Source organism: Cardiocondyla obscurior, linkage group LG06 (assembly GCF_019399895.1).
Source record: "Cardiocondyla obscurior isolate alpha-2009 linkage group LG06, Cobs3.1, whole genome shotgun sequence".
Classification (NCBI taxonomy): domain Eukaryota; kingdom Metazoa; phylum Arthropoda; class Insecta; order Hymenoptera; family Formicidae; genus Cardiocondyla; species Cardiocondyla obscurior.
Genome location: NC_091869.1, coordinates 1,566,504 through 1,585,487, shown reverse-complemented (window position 1 = coordinate 1,585,487; position 18,984 = coordinate 1,566,504). Strand labels below are relative to the sequence as shown.

General features: G+C 44.7%; 1 protein-coding gene across 4 annotated transcripts in view; it reads left to right on the top strand.

Moving 5' to 3' along the window:
* Pi3k21b (phosphatidylinositol 3-kinase regulatory subunit alpha) overlaps positions 1 to 18,984 on the top strand; it is a 58,383-nt gene that overhangs the window by 14,687 nt on the left and 24,712 nt on the right. For 2 of the 4 annotated variants that reach the window (XM_070657413.1, XM_070657414.1), the window contains exons 6-7: positions 12,825 to 12,934; positions 17,414 to 17,548. In XM_070657413.1, coding sequence (XP_070513514.1) covers positions 12,825 to 12,934; positions 17,414 to 17,548 — 245 coding nt within the window. Of the gene's footprint in view, positions 1 to 8,047; positions 12,935 to 17,413; positions 17,549 to 18,984 lie in introns of those variants that run through there. The other 2 variants (XR_011545828.1, XM_070657412.1) reach the window with 1 other exon arrangement.

The following is an 18,984-nucleotide window of genomic DNA, read 5'->3' as shown; positions in this document are numbered from 1 at the left end:
CGTAAATGAGTATTACTTCCGATACGGACACACGTGGCTGCCGTACAGTGCGTAGAGAGTACGTGTACTTCGCGCGACCGCTGAAGAAGGACAAAGCGAGAGTAAGGGAATATTCCTAGCGGCACGTAGGCTCGCGCTCGCTCTCACCCCTTCCCACCCCGCGGCTATCTATTCGTTCCTCTCGTTCTCTTTAATTGTACTTGTTCGATTTAATTGTAATATTAAATTAGTATGTCCAGACAAAGACGGTGCTTCCACCAGGTCGTCCTCGATCTCGAAAACCGCGAAGACCGTCTTTGCCTGGACATATTAATTAAATATTAAAATTAAATCAAACCTCAAAATCGCCGACTTGACTGCCGACGTTGACTCTCGCTTGGCGTGAAGCAAGCCAAGCGAGAGAGAACTAATCAGCGTCGGTTTTAAGCGGTAAACAATTAACAGCTAATTTACGCGCCACACCAATTTTTTTTAAGATAGAATATACAGCAAACGTAGAATGATATTTATTCCTTCGTCTGTCCGGCGTTTATTCAATATTAAACTCTATCTAATTTCAAGGTGTATTTAATACGAAAGTAATTCGCGGTGCTATTATGACGTTCATCAAACTTGGCAATGCAATGAGCGTGCGATGAGAATACGAATCGATAACGCTGACTTTCTATTCTGTTCGTATTTAAACGCAAATTGATGACTTTTCCAACACAGAATTCAAGTTGTGAACAAATACGAAAAAACGCATTTGTGTACGCATGGGGCGCTTGTTTCGAGTCGGTTAACAGACTATCAATTTTACTCGATAAATTGTTCAATTTTGCTGACAAAGTGAGGACGGTGTAATAATTTTCTGTTAATTTTTCTATTTTACGAGCTGATCGGGCTCGACCTCTGGGAGGTTTCGTTCAGCATGAAACGCGCACGTCGAGAAACGCGAACTTCTCTTTACGCCACAACGACGAGCGCGCGTAGCGTGGCGTACGTGGACGCGCGCACGATTTTCTTTCGTCGTAATTTCCGTTGCAATTAGCCTACGGCCGCGTTTCGGGGAATGCCGGGATGCACGCGACGGAGCTGCATTGATTCGCAGATACAGAGGCAGCGCAGCGGAGGCGCGCTCGGGGCGCGGAGGTCATGGGTAATGGAGTGCACCGTCACGTTGCTATGGGAAATTCGGGATTCCCCGGGTTAAGGGTCGAGAGGAGAGCCGATCGAAAGGCTTCCACGGACAATCGCCATTTACAGCTTTATGCTCCATTGTTTCGTCGATCCGTCAGCGTCGTCCTTCGTCGATTATGATAAATTAATTAGCGTCGAATCAATCTGTTCGCGAGCCGGAGCCTAACGGATCGAGTGAATTAAACGACGTAAAGAAGGGGGCGAAAAATTTGTTTTCTATTATATTTATTTGCGCGATTCAACAGCCTTTACTATTATTCTTTTAATATTAGACTATAATCGATGAACCTTTATACACTTAATTAATTGTCGTACAAACCGCGGATATGCGCCAATTAATATTTGGCATTCGGTTATTCGAATTATTTGAATTATTTCTGTACAGCGCGCGGCATTGATTTAAATTAAATTTATTGATGGCCGCAATTTATTCGCTTAAATTATTCCTTTTCTGTCCGACAAAGCGCGAATAATCGAATCGGCGGCGACGAATAAATTGCCGCTCGGCGAATTTTTAAGAATGTTACGAACACAGCCAGATATTACGACCGCGGGACGCGGGGCATCCGTCATCGATGGCGATTGCGTGCCTAATTATCAGTATTCGAAATATTCCGCAGTTCGACGTGGTTATATAACGTCACGCCATTGTAACGCGACGCGTTAACGGCTCCTCGCTCGGCGGGCATCTTGTTGCACGATTTTATAAATTGCGATCCGCACCGGCGGCGACTCCCGTCGAAGAATCTGGCGATCGATTCGCGCGCGATCGAGATAAAAGACAAGGCGCTTCTCTGAATCGCATCGACGCAGCCTAACTCCTTCCGTGACTAAACGGAGTAATTTTCGCATCTCGCGCGGGGTGTCTCGAAGATTCTGAATATCTTAAGTGCCAGACGCACGAACAAAGTAAATCGCGGCGAAAGCAGCCTTGCACGATTATTGTTTTTACCTCTTTTTCTGAATTTCAGACACAATTGAAATAAATCGCATCCGTCCCGCTTTGTATAATTTATTAACGCCAATTATTTTCATTTTCCCAACGGTATGTTCTAAACAAGTTGAACGAGAAGATAAGACCGCAGTTAAACCGCTGCGGGAGAAGATAAAACGCTTAGACATTTCTTGTCACACTTAAGAGTTTCATTATATTTCTCTTTCCGCTGGTCGTCCCCTTAGTTTTCCTTAAGAAGGACTTAATAGAGGCATAGAAATCTAGGTTATAATAACAGCGGCTAAGCATGATTTTTGTAACGTAATGATAGACATTTCTTGGTACAGATAAATTAATGCTAGGCCAGCATGAGCGAATGCACGATTAAGTTTCACTCGTCAAAACTGCGAAGTAGCATTTGCCTCGTTTAAATCGCGTGGTTCTTGCAAAAGTCGATCGCATCGCGCGTAAGGCCAGTGCATTGAAATAATATGCGATCACCCGGATTGGTGATTTTTTGCTTCGTCGATCGCGAGGTCGAGTCTACTCGAAATTTGACGAATTAATGGAAGAACAAAGGATTTATTTTACGACTGCTTGTAAAAAAAAAAAAAGAGCTAACGCTTGACCCGTCGGTGTGTTTCGGTTTCGCTGCTGGTGCCGTACCGTCTTTGCACGTGCGACGTGTGCTCGTGACGACGGTTAAAGGCGTGCAGATAGGAGCCGACGTTTCGATGAAAGATAATCACAGTCCCGCAAACGCGCGACGACGTTGATGAGTAGCGCGATGCGTCAGGCGGAAATCCGATTTGAATACCCGCGGTAGATCCGATTAGGCTTTAAATCGAATTATGCCCATATTTGTTTCGTGCGCACTTTGAAAAATCGTTCGCGATTTGTTGCCATATATTCCGCGTAACGAGCCGTGTTTTAAATAATCGACTCGAGCTGGACGACGACGTCGACGGTGCGAAATGATCTATTATAGGAAGCGTCACGCGTCAAACTTGAATTAAATTGGTTTTAAATACATTAAACCGCGTAAGGCGCGCGTCTGTGCTTTTAATTTAAGGAAAGCAAGATTCTCGACCAAGTTTGACTTGGCGTTGGGAGTCGCTTGTTCGTCGATAAGTTCGTCAGCGAGAAGAAACGTGAATCCGGGAGGCGGGAAACGTTCCACGTATTCATATAAATTTAAATTAAAATACGTAGTGAACTCGGGCACGATGCGGCTTCCGTCGATCATTAAATGTGGCGGCACAGAAGCACAGACAGCACCGACGCGGACAGCCGCGCCCGTATAATACGAAGCGGACGGCCGGTTTTTGCTCGATTTTGCCCTCGCGATACTTTCGTACCACACGCATTACGCGCAACCTGCGTCGCAGCCTCGCGGAGCGTCGAAAACAAGCGCCGTCCCTCGCTATTTATCTTGGCCGTGACACGGAAGTATCTAACCCTTCGGGACCTTTGGGTATTTTTAAGCCCGATAAACAAGTATGCGACAGGGCAGTGGAGAAACGACAATTTTTTTTTCCTCTACGCTTTTACGTCAATGGCGAGGGACTAATGGTCGGTTCTTTAATTTTGAATTACCGACCCGAGGTGATCGTTCGACGTAAAAATGCGTCAATTGTTTGAAAGCTTTTTTACGGTACGAATGTATTCCTGTCGGTTGCAGAAATAATGAGAGCAAATGCATTCCGAGTCTTCTAACTACGCGCAAGGTTTTTTTTTTTTTTACTTAGAATTTTGAAAGGGAAGGAGAGTTTTGCGCAACGCGGAATCGATTCTCCGATTTTACGGGATACGCCGCGCTACGGCCATTCGGCAATTCGCGTCACGATCAGTGGAATTTGCGATCACCGCTCGAATTCGCGGGCAAACACACCCGCTGCAGGCATCCGGGATCTCCGAGTTTTTGTCGCGTGTTATTTCAGAGCTGCCGGTTCGAATTGTACGTGGCTGGATATTATCGGATGCGATCCGTGAGCGCGCCTCACGTGAGATTAGAGATACCTAGTGGCGTGCGAAATCGCCAGAATCGCGGAATGCGTTTTCATAGCGAGTTTCGCAAATCACCCTGACATGGATGAAAACGCCGAGCGAGTGATCCGGCACAAACGTTACATTTTCTTTACCTTCATTTTTTAATATTAAAAAATAACTCAAGTCCGTGATAGAGCATGCTTCTTCATTGTCGCTTTAATTTGCGGGCGATAAATAATTAAGTCAACTGCTTTGAAGCTATGCAAAATTATTTGACGTTGGAAATTGCATAAACTATTCCAAAGTAAATTACTCTTTGTGGACTTTAGAGACTTAGACAATCCCGGTCTAAAGGTAGCATAATATCGCCGGGCGATCGCGGTTAAACATGTTTTCGTAACTCGGGGAGGGCGCACCGTTGAGAAAGAGAGAGAACACTCTCCCACAATCACGACAATCGATCCGCCGAATTTCAATAAAGGGCACCGGGTCTTCGCTGGGCGAAGGGACGGACGACCGTGCGGCGTGGGCGGCCCTGTGACCTTGAACAGGACGTGCTTGTCGCGATGCGCACGCGTGCTCGCCCGCAGGGTTCGATCATCCTTCGTCGCCGGAGGCCCTTCGCTACACCGACTGGCTCGGAAAGTCGCTTTTCACTTTCACGTCCCTTTCCCTGTCCCTTCGTCCGCCTACCCGCGTCCCTACGTTCCGTCCCCCGCAGCGCGCTTTTACGATAAGAGCGAATGCCGGATCCGCTAGTAAAAGGATCTCGTGGTAGGTTGAGAGGGATGTACGATCGAGATATTCAGCTTGAAAAAAAAGGAAGGAAAGAAAGAAAGAAAGAAAAAAAAAGACAAAATAATACACACGTCTCGCGCAAACGATCGCGTTTGAAAGGTATCAACGTTAACGCTCGATCGAGTATGCAGTTCTGATCAAAGGGTCTTCTCGTGTGTCCCTTTCTTTGAGGGCATCCTCGAAATTCGGGTTTAAATTGCCTCGTTAGCCGGTCCTCGACTTTCTTTTGCCCAGCTGGCCGGAAAATCAAAGCCTTCGGGATCACTCGAAAAATGTTCATTGAATATTTGCTTATCAATGTAACGCTAACCGTAGGTTTGTCTTATTTTTATATTTTATTTACGCATGCTGTACCATTATTTTTATTTCTTACAGTATTAATAACGTTCGCGTAAGAAAAATATACATATAGATATATCTGAAAATAATCTGAAGCACGAATATGGAAATTATTAAATATCTCGGACAGTATTTACTTTGATGGTCATTTTTCTTCATCTATAAGAAGAATTAATAAAGATAATTTAAAGAGAGAATATTTTTAAGTATATAGAGTCATATAATTAGCTAAAAAGCATTAATAAAGCTCTTTGTGCAAAGAAAGGATTGAAGAGATATGAGAGAGATGTTCTATGAAAAATTAAGCGTCTTGAGATTTTTTTAGGCTTTCAGATATAATACATGGTTCTTATAATAATCATAAAAAATTTGATTTTAATTTGGATTATTATATTAGTGAATATTTTTTAGTAGATATTTAATATATTATTTATTGTGCAAAGGGGAAATTAATATTGTTACTTTTTAATGAATATTTAATAAATTCATGTTTATAAAAATCTTATAAATATCCGCATTTGTTACAACGACTGCAATATTCTGTCTGACACAAATGAATTTCGCGAGGAGGATCGAACACGTCAGAGAATACCGAGTCGATTCTATTGATGCACGTAACAGAGTTAATATATAGTTTCCTCGTTACGCTATCGTATTGTCTGACGGCAATCTTTGTGTGCGAGCGGTTGCAGACGAGTGTTCGGTCCTTTATCGCAGCTGGTCTTAGATAAGAGCGAGCCTCAGTTAGTAGACTGATTGCGATTCGATAATAATTTTTCATTAATCGCACGAATCATATTATATATTAAGCAACCGATCGAGTAGGTGTTAACGCTTCATGCCCGATAAAGGCGGACAATGCTATATTTTTTTTTTCCTCCCCCTATTTCTTTTCTTTTTCTTTTAAGTTCACTCTCGCAATTTTTGATAAATTACAGAGTTCCCTCTCGCGCTATTTATATTCCGATAAGCTGAAAGGCGGCAGCATAACTGTTTGCACGATTAATTGAATTATTTAAAGTCGGCGTTAAAAACACTGTTATTTTTGCGTTACAAACGGTATTACAAATATTGAAATTTAGAAGGGCGCGCGGGTCCTTTGTTCGACAAAGCTTTAATTGATTCGATTCCAATTTCGTGTCCCTTTAATGTAACGTTGTGACACGCTTGAAAAAAAGATATATTTTTTTTTTTTCGTGCGACAGAGATGTGCACGTCCCGTTTTGCACATTTTCGAGTAAAAATTTGTTCGCCTTTGTTTTTGGGATTTACTTGTTTAATGACGCGTAGATTTGATTGAACATTATCAACCTCCGCCAGCCATGCGTGCTACGTTAACTATAAAATTCATGTCAACGCTCGCTCTCGTTGCCCGATCAATATCCGTTGCGAAGCGGTTTTCTCGCGCGCGCCCGCTGCTGTTTCGTTAAACAAATAATTCGCGAAAAAATATCAAGTTTCCGGGGAGAAGCTCGCACGGAAACGACCAACGAATTGAATTTTCATCATTGAAGGCGCCTCGTAAAGTCATCGTGAAGAATCAGTCAATCTTGTCGTCTCTATAAATTGAAAAATGGATTTAAAAAAAAGTGGATATCACACAGCTGTAGGAAAATCGGAAAGACAGCTGATAAGCACGGCGAATTTGAAACTAAAATGCGTTTGAAGATTCTGGAACAAAAACAACGGAATAAAAATTCCTTTTGGAGATCTCGAATTTATTATTCGAGAAACATCAAATGCCTTTGTCTTCTTTCTACAAAAAGTCAAAAATTTGGCCATCGTGCCTCAACGAGGTCGAAGGTGGAGTCGGAGCTCGTACCATGAAATGTCAACTTATTCCTCTCGTTGTGAAACTCCGGCTGAATTTATACTCCAAGACGAGCCTCGAAACTGCCCCAGTTTTCCAAGACGACTTCTACGGCTGCGACTCTCCTGCAGGAGCTCGCTGCAGAGACAAAGGACCTTTGGAAGCGCGTCAGCAAATCCGTGACTGAGTTCTCCTTAAAGCACCGCGACTGTGCATGCATCTCAAGCACAACGTGCTCGCACAGTCGAGCATCTTATTTTCCAACATTCCAGAAGTGACTCCGCTGACTTCTTATTCCGGCCCGATCGGACACAATCGTCGAACGACGAGAGAGGTTTTTCATGCTCCGAGAAACCGCCGTGGTCCCGCAATCGTGCCGTCAGCAGCGATCGATGAGGAATCCCTGACGTTACGGAAAAACTGCATCGCCTAAAACTCACCAGATTACCTTCGTCCATCGTTCCTTTCCCCCCCTCGAGATTCGGTCCACCGGTCTGTCATCCCTGAATTATTTAATTTAAAGTCTCTGGGAGAAGAGGAGTCGAATCACGAGCGAATAGAACGGATCTCTGTCGTCGGCACAATTCTGATCGTCGCAGAGCTCGGCCCCGCTGATTCCCTCGCGCCAGCCTCGTTCAACGCGTCACGTCCAGCTGAAAGATTTGTTTTTAGGTGGACCCTTTACGCGAAGGCGAACCTCCGAGAAACGCGGTTCCTCGCTCGTCCAGCTCGGTCGATCCGCCTGGTCGCCTAGGAATGCGTTCGACAGGAAATTTCCATTCCGGCGGGTTCGATCGGGGCCGAAACGAACGGGGCCCCGGCGTCGTTCCGGCACGAGTCTGCACGGCTGTAGTAAAGGCCACGAAAGGAGCCGTGGTTTGCCGGAGATGGCCGAGGTGCTGAACCACGAGCTACCCTCGGCAGCAGCTCGCGGCTGGCTATGGCTATTGACCGAGCTTGGCGGACCGGCCGGTCAGCTGTGCGCCTCGCCGGCGGTGTGGTATTCTCCTCCGCGGCCAGGAAGAAGCCGTCCACGTAGACCAAGCGGGTGGCGTCGTTCCGGCCGGCGTCGATCAGCCGGCGTCCGAAGTTGTCAGTCGACGGGAGAAACCGGAAACACGAGCGAACGTCCGTCCAGTCGCGTCGAAGGAGAGACCGGAGCGAGATACTCCCTCAGGAGAGGAGCCCGGCGGTCGACGGTGGTGCTGGAAAAACCGCACGATCTTCCAGCCGCGAAGAGGACGACGGCGACTCTCCGCGAAAAGTTAGTGCGTTAACACATATGTCCGCGAGTGGAATCGAGGAACGGGAGACTGACTGCCTCTCGGACTCGTCGTCGTCGTCGTAGTCGATTGAATCGGTCCGGGTGAAAGCCCGAAACGTGTGAATCGTTCGCAACGCGTCGCGGATAAAGACAGTCGAAGTAGGAGAGTGAGCCAGACGGAGCGGGAGTCGAAGAGTGTCAAAGAGGAAGAGAGAGAGAAAAAGAGAGAAATATATATGTATATATATATATACATCGAGTGGCGAAAAAGAGAGAAAGAGAGAGCGTGAGCGAGGGAGGGAAAGACTTGGCCCACGGGCAACACTACATGTAGAGACCGGCTGTGCACGGCTAGCGCGGAGACGATCGCGTCGAGAGAGGACTCGAGAGAGAAGGAGAGCGAAAAAGAGAACGCGCGGTAACGAGCAGTCCCGAGAGAGACGGCGAAGAGGAGTTCGGCGGGTGGAAACGAAGAGGAAGGAATAGAGAGCGCGAGAGAGAAGGATCGACCGAGTGTATGGGAGAGACACCGAATGAAACGGAGCGACAGAAGGCGAGGGAAAGAGAGAGGGCGAGAGGGATAGGCGGATAGATAGATATCGTATACGTATGCGTGGTGAGTGACGAGTGTACCGCCGCGGTCTGTGCAGGTGTGTGGGAGCGCGCGCGAACGTGTTGTACGGCAGGCCGCCGGCACAAGAAGTGCAGGGCCCAGTGGACTTTTCCATACCAGAGGAGGACTGTTGTGTGCACGTACACCGCGAGTACGTGTGTGCCGTTCGTACGAGCGTACATCTGCGAGAGGAAGAGAGAGAGAGAGAGCGCGCTCGCGCGCGCGCGCTGCCTTCACGATCGTGGACACGCCGGCGAGTTTTCGGCGAGTACCTGCGAACGAGGACGGACGAGGACCGGCCCGATCGACCGACTCGCCTCTCATCTCGTGGTCTACGTGGTGATCTCAGCGGTGAGGGAAAAACCGGGCGAAAGCGAGCAGAACCGATTCCGAAGGGTAGTCGACTTGGCGAAGCGCGCGTTAAGTGTGGGCAGAAGGCGAAAAGGACAGAACGAGAGAAGAGAAAAACGAGAGGGTTGGATCTCCTGGGGCGGAGAGGAGACCCAGGAAGGTTGGACGTCGCGGCGCCGACGTCGAGAGAATACCTTACGTGGACGGCTTTACCGGGCGGCAGCGGTCGCGAATCGTCGGCAGCGAGAAGAGGAGGTAATAGGATCGTCCGCCGCTGAGGTCTACCTTGCCGGCCGAGAGAGAGAAAGAAGGAGAGGGAGATAGAGACAACGAGAAAGAAGAGAGAGAGAGAGAGAGCTAGCGAGTAAGCTTGGTACACGCGAACTCCGTTCCAACTCTGACTCCTCCGCCGCCGCTAACTCGCGGTCGGTAAAACGTCGGGACGACGGCGGCGTGATCCGGCGAGACACGACGGTCCGCGAACGTGCGGCTGGCAGTCGCGGCCTTCTGGTGGACGTGATAAGGACGAGCGGCGCGATCCGTTCCGGCGAGCGAGGAGGTCGGCCGTGCGAAGCGAAAAGGAAGGCTGCACAGAAACGAGGCGAAGAAAAAAAGAAGAAAGGAAGGCACGAAACGACGGGAAAAGGATACGACTCTTCGATCGAAGAATTTGGCGCTGCACACTTTAGTGTCGCGTACTTTAATCGTGTGCCGATACCCAGAAGAGACCGAAGAAGCGAAGAGCAGCGAGAAAGCGAAACCCTGAAGAAAACGAAATCGCAGAGGAGAAAGCAACAACGACGAAAGAATACACCAAGTCCTTGATCGACAATCCGGCGGGCTCGATCGCAGTCGACGGTACGGAGAAGAGCAGAAGGCGGCCAAAAGGAAGAAAGGAAGTAGCGAAGTGTCCTTGATGGGACCATCCGGCGCTACGTGATCGAGCTGTGTCGCGGCCAACGTTAGCTCAGCCCCGTCGCAACGAGGGAGATTAGAGGCGACCCACGTTTTTATTCGCTTCGTTCGACAGACAACGAACGCCGGCGAGGTGACGAGAGCGACGGGAGGAGGCGAGGCGAGGCGAGGCAAGGCGAAGCGAGGTGAGGCGAGAAGAGGATCTACTTGCTGATCAGCGTGAACTCCGGACGATAAGCGGCTCCCGTCTCGAGTTGACGAGCCGCTGACTCGGCGGACACGGGAGCTGGTTGTTTCAACGCCACCAGTGCTCGCGATGACTCCAATTATTCGCGAGTGACTTCCACGTTCGTGCGATAGTGTCTGCCTCCACCGTTCGATGCGATTCGCGCCGGTCACCTGAACGGAAACGGAAAAACTCGTCCTACCTCTCTCACGTGTACGTTTTCGCGAGCCGCCGGCTTCCTGGATCATCGCAGGGTAGGCAGAATCGGCGTCGTGAATCCACCTGGAGCTACGACTTGATCCAACGTTATTAATTGCACGCCGAGGATAATCCGACCGTGTCGTTTCGACGGATTAACTCGTCCGGGGCCAAATTTCTAGATTAACGAGCGACCGATTGGCTCCTCCGCCTCCTTCTCGACGCGGCCCCATCCGGGATTACGCCGGGATCGCGCTCGATAAGCCACGAGGATTCCCGTATGCTCGCGCTCGCTCGCGCGAGGCTACGCTTGAAAATCGCTCGGTGTCGTTGCTTGACAAAACCGGTTTCGTTCGGCTCAGCGAATCTCGGCGTTTATACAAAGGTCGTGTGTGAGAGCGAGCCGCGCGCGCGACTACGAGAGAGTGTGTGGTAGGAGTGAGATTTATGGAAAACGAATTTACACGAGGTCACACCCACGGGAGCGGCTGTCTATCTCTCTCTCCCTCTCTCTCTCTTTTTCTTTTTCAATATCTTCGAACCTTTTTCTCTTCTCTCTTCCACTTACTCGCTCTCTCTCTCTCTTTTTCTCTCTCTCTCTCTCTCTTTCTCTCTTGTTCGTCTTCTCGTAACTCGCTCTCTCTCCCTTCCCAGTTCATCTATCAAGTTTATCCGTGCGTTCCCTCCATTAATAATTAACGACGAAGCCGGCGCGATAACGAAGAAAATCACCGGCTAGATGTGAGATCTCGATCGCGGGAGAACAATATCACTTCGATATCGACCGAATAAATATGCCACGCTCGCTGCGGCCTTGAAGACACTTCCTCGAGCCTACACTAGTCGTGTGCGGGAGACCAGTATCGCCGAGCACAAAGAGATTCGTAGGGCGGCTCATCATGTTAGCGATCTTGAGGATCCGAATGTCCCCGATGCTCGAGAACCGCGATCGATCGAGGGTGTAATTGCTGACGGACAAGGAACCACGTAGAACCCCGAAAGATGTCGGAAGACCTGGCCGGCTCGCGGGAGGAGCAAGACTCGTCGTCTGGGTCGCACGACGACAGCAACGTGTCGGTCGCGAGAACGTCGGCGTCGACGAGGAAGACTTAGCCGTTTTTGCCGCGAGCGCTTTAACTTGATGATCGGCCACGGCGACGATGAAGCGTGCAACGAGCGCATCCGTTGCGGCCGCTACGGCTGCGACGCAAGTGCACCACCAGACCAGGATTCAGGAGTTATTCTCCGTCGGACCGATATCGATGGCGACGACGTCGGCGACAGCGACGACGACGACGATAACGGCGGCGGCAACGGCGACGAGCACGAACGCAACGACAATCGTTAGCTCCTGTACAAATGAGCTGGATAAGCAAATGACAACGATAACCTCTCTGCTCGAGCCGAAGGGCTCGCCCAAGATTAGCCCTGGAACGGGCGACGACAGCAAGGCTAAGTCCACGGCAATGTCGCGACTATTAGCCGTCGATTCCGATAATTACATGCTGCGCAAAGGCACCGCGACGGTAACTACAATGTCAACCAACTGCGATTGGTCATCATCGTCGTCGTCGTCGTCGTTGTCGTCGTCGTCGTCTTCGTCATCCTTGAACGGCTCCACGAACGTTCAGTTGCAACGGCAGATGCAGAGCCTCGCGATCGGGTCGAGTACCGCGCCTTCAATCCTCGCAACGTACGGTAACAGCGGTGATCACGCTGTCGGTCAGCTGTACGATGTCGCGCGGACGACGTCCAGATCGGCGGCGACGTACGTATCACCCAAGTGGTACGCCGCTAGTAATAATAATCAGGCGACGAGACAGAATCGGGAGGGAACGGCGGCAGCGGTAGCAGCGACCACGCAGCTCGAAGAGCAGTCCTTACAACAATTGCAGCTGCAATCGCGTACGGCGACGTTGACGCGCGACGACGCGACGGTTTCCGCGGTATCGGCGGTGGATGGTGTCGAGAGCGAGCTCGGTCACGCGAAGCCGGTGTGCGCGAGACCGATGTCCTTTCATCGATACATGTGTTGGTGTGGCGCCCAACAGCAGCAGCCCGCCGCGGCGGAGGGCGTCGACGCGAACTCGATCGGTCGCACGAAGGGCGGCAGAAGCACAGCCACCCACGAGGGTCTGGCGAAACGAACGAAACGCGATCATACTAGTAGTCTATGCTGCTGCATGTGCGGTTCTCTATGTCCTCCAGAGTGCCACGCGTGCTTCCACATCGTGTGCTCGGACTACAACGGCCAGCACCTGTGCCAATGGGCCACCAAGGGTCACGCGCTACCGGGCCAGGTTCACGACAAGGACAAGGTCAGTAAGCCAGCACTTCCTCGTTACTTCGCAAACGGCGTACCGTTCGAATTAATTGAATCGGCACAGTGGGAAGAACACGTGCTATTAAATTATATGCTCGAGTAGAAAATAATTCTTGTGTTGTACATTAATTTTTCAGCGATTTCCTTATGGCCCAAAGTTATCTCGAAATTTTTATTTTAAAACGTTAAAAAAAAGGCCTATTTGTAAATTCAAGAATTTTTTTTTAATTGTAAATTTGATATCGTAAAAATATCGCATGTTCTTTTTTATTTTCTTCAATTGAGTTGCACTTGAATTGAGTTAAACTCAGTATCTGTTGCTGTTTTGTCTCTTAAATAATTTCTTGGTCAAGTAATACAACAAATATTATTAAGTTACATTTTGATTCTAGTCGTCACACATTGAAAAATATTTCTTGAATTAATTTGTGGAGACTTAACGTGGAATTTACCTATGTAACATTATCGATATACCTTTCTTTTTATTAGTATACCTACTATTTTATAGCATGGAACGATTTATTTTACGACTCGTACTCGTATCTTGCGTATTAACGTTCCATAACATTTTAACTAGATTGTGGAATTATCTTTTGCGCATGCATTATCACAGTTTGACGTAACAAAAAATTCACGAAATTCTCGGGTAATATTAAAAAATACACAGCGCTCAAGTCCCTGCCGAAACAGAATTTTTCTCATTTTATTAAGACGCTGCATAGTCCGCGAAAATATCAACCTCGAAAACTCGAAAGTATTATTTCTGGTGATAAGAATTTATCTTTGATGTTTTGCGGTGATTGACGCATTATAAAATGCAGAAAATCTTGATGGTACTATTTTGCGCGTAAAATTGGTAGCAGTAAAATATGAATTTTTCGTCGCGACGTGAAATTTTATGATCTTCCACCTTTACTTCGTCTTTTTCTCGATAAATATACTTAATATTTAATATTATTTTTATTAAATAAACTTATGATAACTTTTTTGCATTAGCCCTGACAAAATTTCATAATTTTCTAATTAGTTTTATGATTAAATTAAAATAATTAATAGTAAAGTATTTCAACGAATATTGAACTAAAGTAATTGCATACAAAAAATTAACAACATTTACTTAAAACTAGTTAAATGCAACAATTTAAGTATACGATTTCCATATACTTATCGACCACAAAATCTATTTAGAGATGTGAATTTTATATCCATTATAATCGTGAATTTTACATAAACGCACGAACGGCGTATCGTTATCAGGTAAAACTTAGTTGAAATTTGATAGTATAACTATCCTAAATTCGACGACGTTCGTAAAAACGCGATAGAAAAAACAATAAAAAATCTAAACGTTATTTTTTTTGCAATAACTAAAATATTTGAGTTAAAACTGTGCATAAAACTGTGCAATACAAAATCCATTGCTTTTTATAAATCACGCTAGATAAGTAATCTATTTATTTTGCCAATGGAATCAAAATCAATAGGTGAAAGGCGTAACGAAATTAATCATCTACATGTGGGAAGTAATAAACGGCATTTTATAGTTTTTAACTGCCGCAATAAAAAAAATGAATAAGCTTTCGTAACAATAAATCGTGATTCACAGTTGACTGAACAGATTAAATGAAATAAATACAGTGGATTTATGTCTAATTGCAGCATGCAGGAAAGTCATTACAATGGACGATGTTATAAAAAAGCTAATACTCGCAGGTCTTGAATTTTACCCAATTAAGTTAAAGTAACAATTACTTTACTGTATCTTTGTTATTCGAAGGCGAATCCGCGGTTGTAGAATTTTTTCTTGTTTTCTCGGTCGCACGCATAGATTTTAGATCGATGCGCAGGATCGGTCCCTGCGTGATCTCTTCGAAGAAAAAGCGTTCCATAAACGTCACCTCGGCCGGCATATCACGGCAGGATTTCCGTCACAGAGATGATGACTTCCGCGAAATAAGTTCCCCGCGGCGAGCATCCTAGATTAAGCGGATCGAGTCGCAAAAATTCGCGACGTCGGCGATTTAATTCACCACGCGCGGCTGCCGGTGGGATGTAGCGGCGCGCAGTGGCGAGGAAGAAACGATCTTTCGACGGAGATTAATTGACCGCGTCGATCGGATAGACGGACGGGACGGATGTAACACGCACGTTGCCGGGTAGCGCGGATTATTCGGACGAGGACGGACAGGCTTATCTCGCGCGGCTGTCGTCATATCGCGGACTCGGGGTTACGGCGAGAGGTTACGTTTTCTTTTTTCCGAACTTTTTACGTTGCTCGGCTTTATCGAACTCTCGCTACTCGATAGCGGTGGCGGCACACGGAGATGTCTCTTTTCTTCGCATTACCTCATTTTTTTTCTTCGCCTCCGCGTCTGCGATCGCGGGTCGGTTTATCTAATCGGGGCCTGGCCGACCGCGTGGTGCGTTAAATGCTCGTTGAACGCGTCTTATCTTCGGGATCGAGAAAATCTGACGGACGCTTCTCGCGCGCGATCTTTACGTAATCTTTGCCGATCGGTACACGGATAACAGCACTTGTTCAGAGAGAGAATAGAGTCTCCCGCAGAGAAAAAAATTGCAGCCAGTCATACGTTCTTTTTTTTTTTTTTCCAATTTATGTAATGATGAAATACGTATAGTGGATATTATGCACGTTTGCATTAAATAATCGTTAACTGCGAATTATAATTATCAATCATAAAATATATTGCGGTGTATTGATACGATGGAAATATTGTTATAATTGTGTACTATCTGTAGTGAGCCGCTTTTGTTACCGTCAGTAGTTTAACCACTCATGCATAATTAAATGAAGATTGCCGGTGATGTTTGAATTTTTTATTTAATCATAATCGACGGAGGACGTTGCATCAATGAACTGACGCGTAATATCTGTTTTGTTACTTATTTCTAATTTTTCTCTGATCAATTAAGTCATTTAATTTTGCATTATGGTTAAAGAAAACGTAGACTTTGAAGGTAATTAAATTTAGGAAATTTCCGAGATGAATTATTATGCTATTCTGTGGTTGTAGCGAGATAGTTTCCCGTTAATTAATTTTATAACGATGCGAACATATACGATTAGGTGTACTCCAGAGCTCTCTGTAATAGAGATAGCTTATATCATAATCAAACCATAACCGTATCAAATGTACACATAAAAATAAATCTAATTGTAAGTGATTCGATTGAACCTTTTTTTTAAAGAGAAATTGACATGTTTATTACGGACGTAATTGCGAGAATTGCTCTGAAGCTTGCTAGAATTTCTCGAAGCACACGCGTCTTACACGAAAGGCATCTTAATGAAATCAGAAAGTTGTCTTAATCACAACAATATATGTTGCCAATAACTAATTTAGCAATTCTATTACATATTAGGTCATTTTAAAGTATTATTTCAAAAGTTTTATCGTTTACAAAAGTTTACGTCAATCGTTAATTAAAAGAAAATATATTATCGTAATTTCTCAAATAACAAACTGAACAAAGTACTTGATTAAATTTAATGAAGCGTTTCTTTGTGCCAAAAAAAAAAAAATCTGATATCCAGAACCAGAGGTGTATTTAAAGAAATATACGTTATTATTCCGACTTTCACTCTTCCTGTTCAATCGATTAACTAAAAGAGATTATTTGAATTTATTGCTGAATCGCTTTGCAAAGCAGTTTTGGAGTCATAGTTTAAGTGGAATTAATGCTATTAATGCTGTAACAAAAATATAAAATTCTAATAGATTGTGAGCCGGAAATCGTCCCACATTCTTATTAAAAAATCTTGAGGATAATAAGTATGTGCATTCTGGCAAACGGGACAACTTGGCTCATTATCTGCTTCCGCCTGCAAAGAATCGATTAATCATACGCATTAAAGAAGATTTTACACGGTTCGATAATATTCCCGTATCATATTTCTTTATTTTCAAAAGTGGATCCTAAAATATCTGACAATCAAACTTGACGATTTTACGACCACTTCTAGATAAATATACACGTGGCGATTTAATATTGCCTGGCATAAATTTTCATAAAATATTAATTTGTAATATATTTATATACTTAATATTTAAAATAAATCAGTAACTGCATAAACAAAAATGGCGATAACTTCTTGAAAATTGATTTCGTCTCCGTGCAAATTCTTCCCATTAAAATTCAAGGTGAAATATTTTGTATGCAATTCGTGATAATAATTATGAAAATAATTTTATTGTAAGATGTTTATTACCTCATGTGCCTAGTCAGGTTCCTTTTTCTTTATATTTATTTATTTATTAATTTTTTTTTTTTTTTAATACACAATTTAATTGAGATTATGGCCTGTCAAGTCGTGTAAATGTGTCTCGTAGTGCTAGCGTGTGTGTGCGCGCATGTTTCCACGTGCGTAAGTGGACTTGGCTCGATTAGTCGCAGCTGATTCTCGTGCCATCGATGCCCACCTACGATCTACGTCTCGTTTCTCTGTTCGCAGCCTGTTAGTGAGTGGACATCGGTGAACGTAGTTGAATGGATGTCAGCCTTAAATCTGTACCGCTATGCGGACGTCTTCAAATCGAAGGACATCAAAGGCAGCGATCTACTTCATCTGGATCGGGAAAAGCTCATGGTAAGCTGATTATCTTAATTAGTCATTAACATACCTGTCGTCCATATATCTCGGTATTAAAGTAGCCAATGCCGTTGAGTGGACTTAGAGCCGTCTCGAACGAAGGATCTTCGAATGTGGAACACTCGTGACTACCGTCCAACGTTAGATTGTTATAATCAAGATAAATTTTATTTTATTAGTAAATCACATTCTTTAATCTGCTTTCTCTGCGACGTGCAGTAATACAGTAATTTTGATCATAATCGATTATAATAATTTTATTTAATGAATGATAAACTCTTAAATGGAGTAGGACGTATCACAGAATTATTGTAACATACTCTACTTTTGACAAAATTTTTAATCAATTTAAAAGCAACATGTAATATTAATGAAAAATTCAATATACTCGTAAAGTTAAACGTGAATTACAATCGAAGATCCTTAATTAAATTCGTAAAAAAATCGGGCGCAGAATAAGCGAGGTGCTTTCCAATATTTTCTTATCCAGATTTCGCTAATCGCGACGGGAATCAATTTCTATCTGACTCTTTGTTATTTTTAAAATAAATTTCGATTTAATAAATGGTAATACCCTGTCCTCATTTGTACGCGAATTTACCCATCGGTTAATTGTTTCATGGAATCTTTCTCAAGTCCGCCGGCAATTTTAAAAGCACCGGCGGTTTTTCTAATGATAGCCCATCTATTTTCTTGAGCGGTTAATTAATCCTTTCTCATTAATCGCCCACGGAGAAATGCGACTGTTAGATGCTTATTAGAACTAATTAGTGGTAGGAATTAATGCACGATACCGAGCTACTGTGCAAAAAGATTGCAAGAATTACTGTTTATTTATCGTATTATCGACCGGAGAGATTTCTGTTCGGAAAAATAGTTGGGTGAATCGTGCGATGTAGTAACGGGTCGCTGTTCGATTCTTGCAATGAGCACTAACGATCACGAAATGCACACGAGGTAGACACGTGCAGAAAAAGTGCAAATTAAGTTTTATTTCTTTGCATTTTCGTGTCCCACTTGATTGAAATTTAATTCTGCGATAAACAGTCGTCAGCAATTTGTCCTGAACTATATATTTCTACTTTTAGAAATGTGCGCATATTCCAATTCTTCAGGCTTAAATTCAATATACTATATTGCTGGCATGCTAGCTCAAGCTCGCGGTATATTTGACCGAATATTCGCCTTATGGCCGAATAAATTTTCAGTTATTTATTCCACACTATAAATTACTATTATCTTTTCTTTTTCTTTTTTTTTTTTTACATTCGAAAGGAAGAGAAGTTGTTAAAACATTTTATTTTTATTTCAACATGCACTGCTGTATGCCGAAATTAAATCGGTCCCCTTGAGCTAAAAATAGAATAAAATTCGCTAATATTTCTCTTTTCACTTCTATGTCGTTTAAAGGTCTATAAATATGTTGGAACATG